Consider the following 15,858-nt stretch of genomic DNA (forward strand, 5'->3'; position numbering starts at 1 on the left):
TTTCCCCATTCAAAACCATAGGAGTGACATGTCTTGGGTATTCTATAGTCTTTGATTAACATTATCGGCAGCTATTTCAGGGCAGACTACACATGCACAAACTATAAAAAAGTATAAATACTCGTGCATAATCTCTTTCCTTCACGTCATTCTTATGATAATAAGTAACGTTAAATCTGGTGAAAACACCACTTACCAGCAGCCACCAACGTGTCTATCCTTGGCGTTATAATATAAACATGATCGGATCGTCCTGAACTTCCGGGTGGGGTCGTCACGTGACGAGGGTCATTCTATTACAGCTAAAACATTAATAATTAATTTTACTAAAAGTTCGATTGGGCAGGCTGTCGCGAATTTGATATTTTTATAAATATTTTATTTTTTATATTATTACATAAAAAAAAAATCTTAACAAAAGGGCACTTTGATCACTATGAGCCAAAAGGGCAGGTGCTCAAGCACTCTCCGCCCCCCCCCCCCCCTCTGCACGTGCCTGGTCCCTAGAATGAAATGCTCTGTTATTGCCTTATTTGGAAGGTTCGTGAATATTAATGAGCTCTGCTCTGATTGGCTGTTTCACAGAGCTACTCATCTCAATAGCTCACATATGGATAAAAAATATGTACTTAATTACAGAGCTCTACTCGCTTTTAATATTAGCAGCGGTTTGTTGAATCTGCCGTTTTGAATCTGTGACATTTTACTCTCACTATTGTGATTGCATGTGCTCTGTGTAATGTTATACTGCAGCGGAAGTGCTTACTTACTACATAAGTTCAGGTGCTTGTGAGTGATGCTCAAGATCTGTAAATCATTCGCCATCATCAGCGCAGTCATCTCTCTGTTTATGTGGTAAGTGAAATCCTATGTACTGCAATGTAACAGGCTACCGCTAGCATTAAGCTAACCGTGTCCCTTCAGTGACTCGCCTTATTGATGTACTGACGTTACTGATGATTGGGCGATGCAAATGTTGGAGGTGTAACTATTAACGATCCCGGGGCTATTGCATAATAGTCGGTGTTATGTTGGAATTGACCTATTTTTCAAACACTAGATTTATATAAGAAGGAGGAAATGGTGGTCTTTGAGACTCATGGTATGCCATGTCCATGTACAGAACTGTTATTATTCAACTATGCCAAGGTAAATACAGTTTTCCATTCTATGGCACCTTTAAGTCAAATTGTCATAAAGTTGCATTAAAAAGAAATAGCCATATATCTCAAATCGCAATTGTAAAGTCACTAAAAAACATGTATTTTTTTATTCTGAGATAAAAGTAAGCTTCTTTAATTATCTCATGTATTTAAAATTGTATATTGTATATTGTAATCCTCATTCTATGACTGAGATACCTGTTCTCTGAAGTTCTGCAGTTTGGGCGGATTCTTAGGCAGCTCATAATCTGCATAAAGCTCCGCCTCCTCAGCAGAGAGGGCATGTCCATAGAGTAGAAACTGCCTCATAAACTCTACCCTGTCTCCAGTCCAGAGATAACGATAGGAATCGAAGGAATGTTGGAATTCTTTGACCTTAGCAATGGCCACACGTGCACGGTATCGCACCAGCTGAGCCAACTCCACCAGCTCAGGTATCTCATCTACATCCGCCTAGAAAATAAAAGACATGGTCAGACATAACTTATGTCATTCAGAATTTCAGTGGCAGGCTTTAGTGGCAAAACTTCCAACTATTTTCTGATCATTTTCAACAATACATTGCTATACATGTTCTACATAACCAATAAACTAAAATTAACTGACCTTGTAAGTCTCAGACTGCTTGCTCTTGGCCACTCTTTTTATGAAAGAAGCCATTTTAAAAATATCTGACACCATTTGGTCAATGATATCATAGAAGTTTCCTTTCTTGGAGAAGCTGAGCGAGGGGTGAAAGATCATGTCAGAGGTGAGGGTCAGCTGAACTTCAAAGAGGGGAGAAATGTGCAATGCTGGGTCCGTGTTCTCAACTAAGTACTGCAGGGAACATCGCACAGCACTGCAGAACCCGGTAAGAATGCTTCTGTCCACATGTTCTGTGTAGGAGTGCCAAGCCTCGGAGTCCAAATCAGCACTAAGCAGCTCAGCATTCTCCTAAAAGACAAAAGAATGAACTCAAATAAGAATCCACAATAAATAAAATGTTACTAGAATTCCTTTAGGACTGATTCCTTTTGATTCCTTTAGGGGTCCACGACCCCAAGCGGCAATCATTGATCTCAAATTAATTTTTAAGAAGGAAAACAAAACATACATACATTAAATAAAAATACATCATGATATGGTTAGTTCACCCAAAAATGAAAAGCCATCCTAGGTGTGTATGACTTTCTTCTTTCAGACAAATACAATCAGTTATATTAAAAAAATATCCTGGCTCTTCCAAGCTTTATAATGGCAGTGAACGGCTGTCCAATAAAGTGCATCCATCCATTATGAAAAGGGTTAATAAAGGCCTTCTGAAGCGAATCTATGCGTTTGTGTAAGAAAAATATCCTTCTTTAAATTTAAATAAACTTTATAAACCATAATCTCTAGCTTCCACTAACTGTCGTACAGACGTTCAAGTGGAAGACGTAGGAGGTAGGCATAGTGTAAACTCCGGTGAGACTTTGCTAAGAAAAAAGTCAAAGATAAAACTCCTCTCAGCTTATATCGAAATCCTCGTTTTATACTTCTAATTCATGACTGGTGTTTTGTTTTGCTCTCTCCACTGCGCTTCCTCTTCGTCAGTGCATTTGCCTGTTCTACATTGTCCGCTGGAACACCACTCTCTTGCATATGCATGTACGAAAGTTACCGCAAGCTAGAGATTACGGTTTATAAAGTGTTAAATATGGATATTTTTCTTACACAAGCACATCAATTCGCTTCAGAATGCCTTTATTTACCCCCCGAAGCCATGTAGAGTACTGACATTATAAAGCTAGGATGGCTCAAGGGTGAGTAAATCATCAGGTCATTTTCATTTTTCTGTGAACTATCTTGCCTGATTTAAGAAACTTAAGTTCAACTACATGTTTTATTGTCCCTCCCACATTAAAATAAATTACCTAAAATAAAAATGTACAAGTATATCACTTTGTACATCAATTTTCATTAATTTAGTGGCTTATTTATAAAGTGGAACTGGACGGTATTAAAGGTTGTATCAGCGATTTCTAGCCTAAAACATAAAGTGTCAATTTCAGCTGACCTTTCTTCACAATCTGCTCGCTGCCTGCCCCATAAATTGTCTGTGAAAAAACCGCGTCTCTCTGGTCAGCCTAGGGTCCGAGATATGCCAAAAAAACAATCGGCACTACCAACCTTTCCACAGATAAACAAACAGTGTTCCAACCAATCAGCGTCAGGGGTTTGGTGTTGTGGACTTTCGCTCCGCCTCCCTCACATCCCTGCACCAGTAGGAAAGTCCACAACACCAAACCCCTGACGCTGATTGGTTGAAACACTGTTTGTTTATCTGTGGAAAGGTTGGTAGTGCCGATTGTTTTTTTGGCATATCTCGGACCCTAGGCTGACCAGAGAGACGCGGTTTTTTCACAGACAATTTATGGGGCAGGTAGCGAGCGGATCGTGAAGAAAGCTCAGCTGAATTTGACACTTTATGTTTCAGGCTAGAAATCGCTGATACAACCTTTAAGATACATATCATGACAACAATATAAAGTGTCTACCAATAGAGATTTCGCCATTTTGTTTATATTATATGCAAATATAGACAAAAGTGATCCATATGACTCCAGTCCATCCAAAAATCAATCAAGGCGTTTTAACTTTAAACCACCGCTTCCGACCAAAATACCAGTCCATAATCTAAGTAATGCTTCCTGTAGTGAAAAAGTCTGTTGTTATACTCTCACATCAAAATCCACCAACATATATGTGTAACAGTTTTCGCACTTGATCTGTGGATATTTCTCTCCTGACTCAGACAAGATAACTTTTTCACTGATGAAATATTATAAATAGAGGACTCATTTTTCTCTATCTATAATATCTTAATGATAGATTTGTTCACTAACACATAGAATTTTCACTTCACATAACATTAAATGATGGACTTGAGTCATGTGGATTACTTGTGGTCTTTTGTGATGCTTTTATCAGCTGTTTTATCATTATGATGGCATCCATTCACTGCAGAGGATCCATTGATCAAGTGATTTAATACCAAATTTCTGCAAACCTGTTCTAATGAAGAAACAAACTCATCTACACCTTGGCTGGGCTAAGGGTAGTAGTTTTTCAGCGATTTTTCATTCTTAGTTGAACTATTTATTTAATCAATATCTAACATCATCTTAGCCCTTAGCCCTTCTCCTTAGCCCTTTTTTTACAGTTTGCTCCTATCATTGTGTTGAATCAAACAGTGAAAGCAGCACCTGCACAAGCTCATGTATCTTCTCCCCTGTGCGAGCGATGAGAGCGTATTGTCGCTTGAAGTTCTCCTCTACATCAGTGAGGATGAGCAGATTTCCACGACGACTAGTCCTACGTGTAATGCAGGCAGAGTGGCTGAAAACTCCCATCAGCCCCTGCAGTTTCTCCAAGTTGGCCTTGCTCTTCTGCACACGCTCCGACACGCCACGTACCAGATCACGTGTGCTACAAGCATACAAAGAAAATACTGCTGATTAACTTAAGCGCCTTCTCATAGTAGACCAAATTTAAACTTTCTGGATTGGCTAACAACAATATGACAATATATCTGTTACCTCTTAATGTAGTCAGAAAGGTGCTCATCACTCCACTGCAGTTCCTTTAATGCTGGCCTTAATGTACACCTCACTTCCTCCAGCTCAGACTCTACCAAACGCAGCTCAACAGCTAGAATTGTGCTGTGTAGTTTATTATACCACTGAGTGATCTGGAACAAAGTACTGGTGTACTAAACATGCACATACAGAGAAAGAGAGAGGAACAAAAGAAGATTAAAAGAATGGAATAAACAAAGTTAATTTCTTGGCACAGTGCAAACAGAAAGGCACAGATTGCCACACTCAGTCTCACCATGTGAAGCATTTCCCGTTTAGAGTACAGACTCAAAGCAGCCTTGGGAATGCTGTGGTTCTTCAGAATTCCAAGATACTTCACTTCCCTCAAAACAGACGTCAACTAAAACAATATCACATAACAGTAAACATGTGTTTGAATGCATGTTTCTGAGCTGTACTTAAACTTATCTTAAACTGACAAACTGACTAACTAATTAGTATGTGAACTAATTAATAACAACGTAAGTAAAATGTGTGAGTTTGTGCATGTGTCTTACAGCAGGGTTAAAGTTCAAGCTGTACAGGCTGCTCTCCTCATCCAAAATCAGCAGTGGTTCATTCAGATGTGTGTGGCACAACTCATCCAATCCAACACTCCAATTAGCGTAGACTTCTTCATCCATCTGATCCAGAACCTCCAATACACACTCACACACCTGCAACACCTGCTGAGCCTCAGGACTGTCTAACGGCCTAACACATACAGAATACAGCATGTTACCTTGTCAAATATTGCAGCAGAAGCACAAGTTTGTATTTGTGTGAGTCTTGTAGTTGTGTTGTGGTGAGCTTACTTACATATGTGTAAGCTGACTTAGTTTACTGCGGTTTGACAGGATCCGTTCTCTGAGTTCTTGGGACCATTTTAGGTTACCAGCAACAGCTGGCATGTTTTTACCAAGGATGGGATAGCCGTTTCTCATCTGCAACGAAACACAAAGAAATAACAGCACATTAGTCAGTATGTATGCGATTATCCAAAGCGCCTTGCTAAAGAGCATATTCCGTCAAATACTTATATGCGACCCTGTACCACAAAACCAGGAGTAGTTCACTTTCAGAACAAAAATGTACAGATAATGTACTCACCCCCTTGTCATCCAAGATGTTCATGTCTTTCTTTCTTCAATTGTAAGGAAATTATGTTTTTTGAGTAAAACATTTCAGGATTTCTCTCCATATAATGGACTTCTATGGTGCCCCTTAAGTTTGAACTTCCAAAATGCAGCTTCAAAGGGCTCTAAACGATCACAGCTGAGGAAAGAAGGGTCTTATCTAGGAAAACGATGGGTTATTTTCTAAAAACATTTACAAATTATATACTTTTCAACCTCAAATTTCGCTAGATTGGACCCTTCTTCCTCAGCTGTGATGGTTTAGAGCCCTTTGAAGCTGCATTTTGGAAGTTCAAACTCAGGGGGCACTATAGAAGTCCATTATACGGAGAGAAATCCTAAAATGTTTTCCTCAAGAAACACCATTTCTTTACAACTGAAGAAAGAAAGACATGAACATCTTGGATGACAAGGGGGTGAGTACATTATTTGTAAATTTTTGTTCTGAAAGTGAACTACTCCTTTAAGTTGCACAAGTATATTTGCAGCAATAGCCAACAATACAATGTATAGGTTAAAATTATAGATTGTTCCTTTATGAAAAAAATCATTATGATATTAAGTAAAGATTGTGTTCCATTAATATATTTTGTCAATTTCTTACCGTAAATATATCAAAACTTAATTTTTGATTAGTAATATGCTTTGCCAAGAACATTATTTGGACAAGGCGATTTTCTCTTTATTTCGATTTTTTTTTGCACCCTCAGATTCCAGATTTTCAAATAATTGTATCTTAGCCAAATACTGTCCTATCCTAGCAAACCATACATCAGCTGAAATTTTATTTCAGATTCCAGATGATGTAAAAGTCTCAATTCTAAAAAACTGGCTTTTATGACTTGTTTTGTGGTCGAGGGTCAGATATTACAATTCTATAAACAAGACATTAAATTTGAGTAATTTACATTTAATCATTCTCCTTTTTATATTACACATGCATTTTGTATTAAAATTCATCAATTAAAATCTAGATTATAAAACTGACCCGAGATCAGTTAAATTATTTAATTGTTGGGTTCATCAAGCTGCAAACCAATGGAAAACACTCCAAAACCCTAATTCAAAACAAAAGATTCATAAAGATTTCGAAGATTCGTGAGGCAGGGTTTCAAAAGCACATTTATAAAGTTCAGCTATTTATGAACCCTAATTTCAAAACTCCTGCTTCACTTTGTAATTATTAGTCACACAAACCTTCTCCCTCTGGGTGTCCAGGATGCGCTGGCAGAGGTTGACTTCCTCTTGGAACATGACCAGCAGTTGTGAGTAGTTTGGAGCAAAAAGCTGGTGAACCCTTGGCCTCTCTAATAAAGTACCAAACATCTGCAGGAGCTACAAACACAGGGTTTCAATATTAGAGGCTTAGAGACAGAATTATTGCACACATTAAATTAAATTAAATAATGACTATAATCCTTGTGTTTTGCAAATCATATGCATGTCTATATTTATTACTGAGGATCTGTGTGTGTATTTGTGCGCACATCTCTGTGCATGTATATGCGTGATACCTTAAAAGCAGAGTCCAGGCCCTGGGAGTGTTGGAAGGCCAAATTTATTACTGTTCCCAGTCTCTGGTCAAAGTCTCTGTTCTGTTCCATGAATCGATTATAGTCACAGACAAACTCCTAGAAAACACAAGAGTGTGCTTTTATATAAAAATTATAAATTTGAGCACATACACTATGATCCAAAAGTATGCTTTTCGTTTCGTTTTTCGTTTTTTTTTGTTTTTTTTCAAAAGAAATTGGACTGGAGTAATGGCTGCTGGAAATTCAGCTTTGCAATCATAATAAATTAAAAACATATTAAGATAGAAAACAGTTATTTAACATTGTAATAACATTCAAACTATTACTGTTTTTACTGTATTTTTGGTAAGCAAACAAAAAATCTTAGTAGTGTTTATTTGTGCAGGTTTGTTAAAACCTTGTTGTTGTAGTCGAGTGGGTCGTATTTGCTCTCTCTCAGAGTTCTCCAGCTGTCCAGGAACTCATCATTCATGCTGTATACCATATCACTGAGAATCTTCCCTCGAGAGCCACCTAGCTCAATGCGTTCCAGCTTTAGAAAGTCCAGAGCTGAGCCAAACAACTCCTGAAACAGGCACGCACACACAGATTAAGCAAATTATTTGCAAATGTTTTAAAAACTTAACTAACTAACATTTTTTAAAGGGGTCATCGGATGCAAAACTTTTACATGTTGTTTGAACATTAATGTGTGTTGTCAGTTTGTGTACACAACCACCCTACAATGATAAAAATCCATCCAGTAGTATTTTTTAATCTTTAAAAGTAATATCCCCTTTTTAAAATCAGGTCATTCTCAGCTTCTTGTCGTTGTGACGGCACACAGACAGAGGCCGCTCCCACGTTAGATGATTGACATGAGCGCCTTACTTTAGACCCGCCCTCACCGAGCTGAAACAGTCCGACTCTGATCGCCATTGTGTGACTCAGGTGCAGACAAGAATGTCTCTGATTGAGCGATTGAGGTGTTCTGTTGTTGGATGTAATAGTAAACACAGCAGTCGTCATTTATTCCCGATATCTGAGCCGCTGAAGACGCAGAGGAAAACGTTACTTTCGCTTTTAAAAGGAAAGCGCCAAATTCCGATCGACATATGCCTCTATGTTCGTGCGAATCGTTCCAAATACAGCTTCACCCACAACAGAAGTGAGTATAAAGCATCTTATAAAGCATTATGCATCTTTGTGAATGGCCTTTCTTAATAATGTGCTTGTTGGCAAGTTTCGCTGCTAAATTCGGCTAAAGTAAACATTACGTTTCATAATCCCAGAGAGGGGCGGGGCAAGCAGAGCTCATTTGCATTTAAAGGGACCATGTCTTAAAATGAGTTGAGTTTTTGCAAAGCTGATTTTGACGAGGTAAAAGGCTGTTTTTTTTACACTACTATCAAGAATTTTTAACCAAAGTATATTATAGACTTTTCATTAAGACCATAAAGAATCATATGAACTTGTGGAAAATGGGCATCCGACGACCCCTTTAAAAGTGAAGGGGAAAAAATACTGATTTTCACACCAAATCTAATATAACCAAGACCTACAAGGTATGCATTAAAAAAAGAAAAGAAAAAGGAAATGACTGAAGCCTAAACATTTTGTCCATTTTAAAGAAAAAAAAGGCCTAACCTCCAAATATCTTAAGAACAGATCATCACAAAACATTTCAGACTCTGTGTGGAGTACATAGAAATTTGTTTTTAATTTCATGTTTCTTCTGCCAAAGATTTTGGATTTGCTATGAACAGGCCTCTAAATCCAAGTTTTTAAAAAAACTAAATTATATATACTCAGCTTATTTCAGTGGGGATGGATTTGTACGCACACACCTCAATCATGCGCAGTCTCTCCATGATGCAATCAATGCGGTGAAACACAAGCTCAGAGGGAAAGTCCCAGGGTTTGACCGTGAGTCCTGGTCGGCTGTAAGGTCCAGTGGGTGTCAGTTTGTCCCGGTGCTGTTGGAAACTGCGCTTAAATGCCCAAAACACCTGGATGGCCTTCCGAACCCGGTCCATACCCTCCTCTAACTCCATTTTAAAGAGTTCCTCAGGAATTAGATACACTGAGGCCTGCAGAACCACATATGCACATACACACATTACACAAATATCATATTAATCAACATAATTTAGATAATTTAAATAAATGAGAAAGCACACCTTGTCAATAAGTAGGTTGCAGAACTCTGTAAGAAGTGTGACGATACGTGGTGGACGGCAGTAGAATTGAGAGTGTGTCCAGATGAGAGCTAGTGTGTGAAACAGAGCGGGGATCAGAGGCTCCAGATCAGTAAAGCTCCGCTCCTCGAATGCAGCTATGGTCCGCCGTAAGGTCCTCAAATGCAGGTCTATATCCTCTGCCTCCATCACCGCTAGAATATCAATGCGTCGTTATTACATTTATTGCATGTGACATTTGAACCTACAAGCTTTATAAATAAAAATATGCTGTTTACATAAAGATCTAAATGTTATAACGAGAGTGTTTACACATTTCAGATGTGATTACCATGGTTTACTTTTTGAATAATGTCATAAAATGAAGGATAATAACTGCTCTTGATCCTCTGCAAAATTTCCAGCACTTGATCAACTTTTGGGTTTTGCAGCTGCACAAATAAACAAGAGTTAGATTTAGTTTAAACTCAGTCAATTTTAACAACAGACTTATTTAAAATATCAAAAGTTATTTCAAAAGTTTACATACACCTTGCAGTTAATTGCTTTGTGTAACCTTGTTAATTGTTTTACCAAAAAAAATGTTATTTAGTACTGACCTAAATAAGATATTTCACATAAAAGACATTTACATATAGTCCACAAAAGAAAATAATAGCTCAATTTATAAAAATGACCCTGTGCAAAAGTTTACATACACTTGATTCTTAATAATGTGTTGTTACTGGAATTATGCACCGCTGTGTTTTTTTTAAGTGATAGTTGTTCATGAGTCCTAGTTGAACTATATTTGAACCCTTTCCAAAAAGGGACTCACATGAAACTATTACAGAAGGTTCAAATGTTCATTGATACAATGAACAATGCATTAAGAGCCAGGGGTGTAAACTTTTGAACAGAATGAAAATGTGTACATTTTTCTTATTTTAAATACCTTTTTTTATTTAATACTGCTCTTCACAAGCTACAGACAAAATAAGTTAAATTTGCCCTTAACTTTTCACCCCTGGCTCCTAATGCATTGTATTTCTTGCTGAAGCATCAGTGAGCGTTTTAACCTTCTGTAATAGTTGCATATGAATCCCTCAGTTGTCCTCAGTGTAAAAAGTTCAAATACACAAAAATGCTGAAAAACTAAAGAAAAAAAAAAAAAATCAGCTGTGGATTATTCAGGTAACAACACAGTATTAAGAATCAACTGTATGAAAACTTTTGAACAGGATAATTTTTTAATTCCAAATTTTCTTGTGTGGACTATATATAAACATATTTTATGTGAAATATCTTATTCAGGTCAGTACTAAGTAAGATCCTCTTATTTTGGCAAAATAATTAACTTTTTTCAGATTCTTCTTCTTCTTCAAAAAAATAAAAAACACTGAAATCGACTTAATTTCCACCTGCTTCTGGATTCCTAATAAGTTTTCTTTCTGTTTAGTCCAGAAAATGAGCTCCACTATAGGGCCTGGGTGGTCAGCCTGGTGCAGAAGCTTAGAGGAGTCCCGCTGCAGCACAGAGCCCATCAGTCGACACCACTGAATCACCATGGTCTCAATGGAGTACAATAACGCCCTGTCAATCAGACAGGAGTCTGAGCTGTACACACACACACACACACACACACACACACACACACACACACACACACACACACACACACACACACACAAATGTTACATGATATCACAAGCTTGGTAAATGTTTGATCAAAAGATGACTGATTGAGTGATTGACATACAGTATTCATGTTCATACCTGAGCTGGTGCTCATCTTTTCTCTCCACACACAGCGGCAGGGGCAGTAGTGTTCGACCCTGTGCTCGCCCTCTCAGTGTGACTGCTTCACTGAGCAGATGCTCAAGGTGCCTGCAAATGTCCTGACTGACCACCCGGGGCCAGGCGGACTGATTCAGGGGACTTCCAAGCACTGCAACCAACACCTAAAAAAAAAACAATTTTTTTCATTTTGTATAAGGCCTACCTTCAACCAATGTTTTTTTAAAGGAAACGTTTACTTCCAGAATAAAAATTTACTCACCCCCAGGTCATCCAAGATGTTCATTTCTTTCTTACTTTAGAAATTAAGGTTTTTGAGAATTTTTTTTTAGGATTTTCCCCATATAGTGGACTTCAATGGGAGCCAATGGGTTGAAGGTCCACATTGCAGTTCCAAAAAATACAAATTAATATACTTTTTAACCACAAATGCACAATGTTGTCAGATGATTTTGAAGTTCTCTGAAGTACACAGATGAAGAACTAACCATTTTTCCAACTTTTTATTAATATTTCAACGTTGTTATGCAATGTGTGAAGACGCAAATCGCAGAGCTAGTGCAAAACGAGCATTTGTGTGTAAAAAATATATACATTTTTATTTTTTTAAGAAAATGACCAATTGTTTCACTAGATAAGGCCCTTATTCCTTGACTGGGATCGTGTAGAGCCCTTTGAAGCTGCATTGAAACTGCAATTTGGACCTTCAACCCATTGGGCACCACTGAAGTCCACTATATGGAGAAAATTCTGGGAACTTTTTCCTCAAGAACCTAATTTCTTTGCGACTGAAGAAAGAAAGGCATGAACATCTTGGATTGCATACACTCTTAAAAATAAAGGTGCTTCACGATGCCATAGAATAACCTTTTTTGTCTAAATGGTTCCATAAAAAACCTTTAAATCTGAAGAACCTTTCTGTTTCACAAAAGGTTCTTTGTGGTGAAAGAAGGTTCTTCAGATTAAAAAAAGGTAGGAACGAAATGGCTCTTTGTGGAACCAAAAATGGTTCTTCTATGGCATCGCTGTGAAGAACCTTTTGAAGCACCTTTATTTTTAAGAGTATAGGGGTTAGTAAATTATCAGAAAATTTTCATTCTGGAAGTTAACTTCTCCTTTAAGCCAAAATAATGTATCTTTTTTTGTTAACTGAAATAAAGCTATAATAAATTAAAGTCAAATATAATTATTAAATAGAAAATAATTTAGTATTTAAAAAAACTACATTTGAAAAACATACATTTAAAAATGCTGCTTTGGCAACTAACTGCAATAAAATAAGTTTAAGTACTAAAATGACCAAAACTGGCACAAAAATAAAGCTAAATAGAAACATAAACATTTAATTAATTAATGACAAAAGATTAATTATTAAACTGAAATGTAATAATGAAAATATAAATCTAATATAATAAATAATAAATCTAATACATTTAAATATAAAGCTAATTAAAAATATAATATATAATAAATACCATAATAGTATATAAATTAGTGCTGTGCAACGATTAATCGCAATTAATCGCATCCAAAATAAAAGTTTTTGCACACATAAAATTTACAAATGACCATGTCCTCTCTTAAAATAAGGTGGATACTAGTTAAGCTTGAACCAACTCTAAGTCAAACTCTAAAGTGCTACTTTATTTAATTGACTTTATTTAATTTATATTACTTTATTTATTCTATTATACATTATAATGTGTAAGCTAACCTGCCTAGTTGTGCTAATAAAGGGTTTGTACTTATATCAAAGTTTGGTCAGTTACCCAGATGCATGGCCATATTGGAGATACTCAGATGTAAACAACAGCATGGATTGCACAGTTAAAGTACTACTGATATGCTGTTCTGCTCATTTATGCTGTCTAAACCACGGAAAAAAAACATGTGGAAGCTGTTAAGTCATATAAAGCAGGACTTAATAAGCAGGAAAGGATGCAATATTTTGACAAACTAAAGTTAATAGGTGGTAAAGATATGTACGAGCAGTATTAATTAAAATATTAGCCTAATATTTCACCTACCTGACCGGAAGTGATAAGAACAAACACAAATGTTGTCAAGATTCTTGCCCTGGAAATCCTAATTCAGTTTGGCCAACCACAAACGCCTTTTGTACCTCAGACAGTTTTTTGCAGTCTTGTTTTGTTATAACTTTTGGCAGTCTATAGTACTCTAAATGTTTTTCCCGGTCTGACCGATTAGTACAGCCCAAAACATAACAATAACGGACCAGTTTCAGCAGCAATAATCAGCTAAATATGAAAGTTCAGTGGCATTGTTTACGTTCAGTGCCACCAATATGGCCGTTGTAAAGACACTCTATAGCTAACCATTCCTAGTTGTGTTTACCTGAGAGATGAGCACAGGAGCGTGGTCCATGGGTTGTGCCGCAACCTCTCCGAGCCACAGCTGGGTTCTAAATGTTGTTTTGGAGATGACGCCCTTCTTTTTTTTAAAGACACACAGAAGCTTGGTCCACCAGGAAGAGGAGCTCTTTGGGGAGGAAAAGACGGGCGTAGCGCTTTCAGAAGCGAAAGCACTCGAAACAAGTGATGACTTATTTCGAATACCAAAAGCCAGTCAGTGCACTGAACATGAGAGACACTTGCAGAAGAAATGATACACGGCACCCTAATGCCACACTGAGAACAAAATGAGGGAGACTGAATTTTCTGTTAGTCAGGACATTGAAGATAAGTGTGTACTGTATAAGTGTATTTGATAAACTCACCTGTTCATCTCCTGCATGAAGAGTTCCTCCTGGTCCTACAAACAAAATGAGGTACTCTCGCCAGCCCTGGTCAAAGAAATCAAGCAAGGCCCTCTGGTTCTCCTCCAATCCAATAAAACGGTTCCATTTGTCAGTTTTGAGCCGAAGAATGGTGAAGGCCTGTTCCCTTAGGAAGTCCACACGCTCATCAGAGATGGCACTCATCTTCACCTGCTCCAGAGGGACGCGCACACCAGCCTCAGCCATGCTGAGATGAAAACTACTTAAGCCATATAGTCCAGTGGTAAACTGTCCATTTAAATATACCAAAACATATCTCTCACCTTCTACCAAGTTTCAGAGTCTGATCCTTTCTGAGTCTGATCCGGCTGTAGTTTTTCTCATTATTATCTTTCCATCCTAAAATGATGCCATGACTTTTTGTGGTCTCATCCACTGGGCCGTTCTTTGCCTTCTTCTTCAGTGGGGGAGAGAAACTGAACTCCTCCTGTAGATTCAGGTCCCTATGGTAACAGGGTCAATGGCTTTTGTGTATCTGCACCCACAGTGAGAGAAGAACACACCTGGTGCTAATGAAACCTGAGTCTGCATTGGAAAAGCCAGCAAGAGTATCAGGCTCATGTTTGCATAGACACTGTATAAGATGATACACGAACATGTGAAGATGATCTGATGTACCATCATTTGTGTAATACAAATTTTTGGAAAATCAATTTATAGTTCTAAAACACATTTAGAAGAGAAATTAAAATAGAGGAAACACAAAACTACAGCAGACTGCGACTTCAAACTCACATTTTTGGAGAAGCACACTGCCCTCTACTGATACCAAAGTTTATGTCCGTAAAGTTTTTTTTTAACTTCATGAAGAAAGAAGTTTTAGTCCAGCACGATAGATGGCAGTAAATCATAATATCCTACATACTCCTAACAACACAAAAGTTCTTCAGGTTTAACACAGTAAAGCCTGACACATGAAAGAATCGTCAAAGATTGTTTTAATAGAATAGTGTGTATCGAACTAAATATTTGTATGGTTCTGTGTTTTTTTTTTGAGCATCATATATGATACTTAAGGCTTTTATGGCAAAACATAGAATTATATAGAAAAATATATAAGCTCACACTTAAAGAGACTCAAAATATGGCTAAAAAGCATAAATAACATTACTTAATAGCTTGTAATGTAAATCACGAAGCTCTGTATAAGAATATAGCAGATTTTTGCATAAAATATAAATATCAATTTTCACTCTGTTATCTCCGAGTAGTTAGTCTTAATAAGATATTTCTATATAGTTTTATAATCAACTGGAGTTTTTATTGTTGAGGCAAATCACATTACTGCAATGTAATGTACACAAATGATTAAGAGGTGTACAAAAACATTTTTCAAAAGCCTGAGGTATATTTGATACTTACATTTTAGATGATAATTTTTTAATCCTTTTTCTTTAACGCGGAAGTAGCCTATAGGTGAGACTTCCGGTTTATTATCCGCGAGAAAAACAACCTGCAGTAACTGTTCAAAATTAATATAGTACATTAAAATAACATGGTAAGCCAAATCAATTTGCAATATCAAGCAGCAAAAGGACAGCTAAAAATAGCTGGAAGCGGATAAGACCAGAAGCCAGACCCATAAAATTTACAAATGGCCGCACCCACTCTTACGGGAAGAAAAAGGTGGTTGCTTCAGTCCAGTAAGTATTCATAATGAAATATTACGAACAGC

The 15,858-nt window shown here is 37.2% G+C and overlaps 1 protein-coding gene across 1 annotated transcript in view; it reads right to left on the reverse strand.

Moving 5' to 3' along the window:
- The window catches only part of dnah9l (dynein, axonemal, heavy polypeptide 9 like), a 66,286-nt gene that overhangs the window by 48,260 nt on the left and 2,168 nt on the right, over nucleotides 1–15,858 (reverse strand). The window contains exons 2-20 of the mRNA XM_073851834.1: nucleotides 14,687–14,757; nucleotides 14,447–14,626; nucleotides 14,124–14,370; nucleotides 13,742–13,885; nucleotides 11,349–11,550; nucleotides 11,029–11,201; nucleotides 9,942–10,059; nucleotides 9,593–9,804; nucleotides 9,260–9,502; nucleotides 7,831–7,998; nucleotides 7,413–7,529; nucleotides 7,096–7,233; nucleotides 5,582–5,706; nucleotides 5,281–5,476; nucleotides 5,019–5,123; nucleotides 4,724–4,896; nucleotides 4,391–4,613; nucleotides 1,770–2,099; nucleotides 1,362–1,616 (exon numbers count right to left, since the gene is read on the reverse strand). Of these exons, the coding sequence (XP_073707935.1) occupies nucleotides 1,362–1,616; nucleotides 1,770–2,099; nucleotides 4,391–4,613; nucleotides 4,724–4,896; nucleotides 5,019–5,123; nucleotides 5,281–5,476; nucleotides 5,582–5,706; nucleotides 7,096–7,233; nucleotides 7,413–7,529; nucleotides 7,831–7,998; nucleotides 9,260–9,502; nucleotides 9,593–9,804; nucleotides 9,942–10,059; nucleotides 11,029–11,201; nucleotides 11,349–11,550; nucleotides 13,742–13,885; nucleotides 14,124–14,370; nucleotides 14,447–14,626; nucleotides 14,687–14,757 (3,420 nt within the window). The remainder of the gene's footprint in view (nucleotides 1–1,361; nucleotides 1,617–1,769; nucleotides 2,100–4,390; nucleotides 4,614–4,723; nucleotides 4,897–5,018; nucleotides 5,124–5,280; nucleotides 5,477–5,581; nucleotides 5,707–7,095; nucleotides 7,234–7,412; nucleotides 7,530–7,830; nucleotides 7,999–9,259; nucleotides 9,503–9,592; nucleotides 9,805–9,941; nucleotides 10,060–11,028; nucleotides 11,202–11,348; nucleotides 11,551–13,741; nucleotides 13,886–14,123; nucleotides 14,371–14,446; nucleotides 14,627–14,686; nucleotides 14,758–15,858) is intronic.

This window comes from Garra rufa, chromosome 12 (assembly GCF_049309525.1).
Source record: "Garra rufa chromosome 12, GarRuf1.0, whole genome shotgun sequence".
In the NCBI taxonomy this organism is placed as follows: Eukaryota; Metazoa; Chordata; class Actinopteri; order Cypriniformes; family Cyprinidae; genus Garra; species Garra rufa.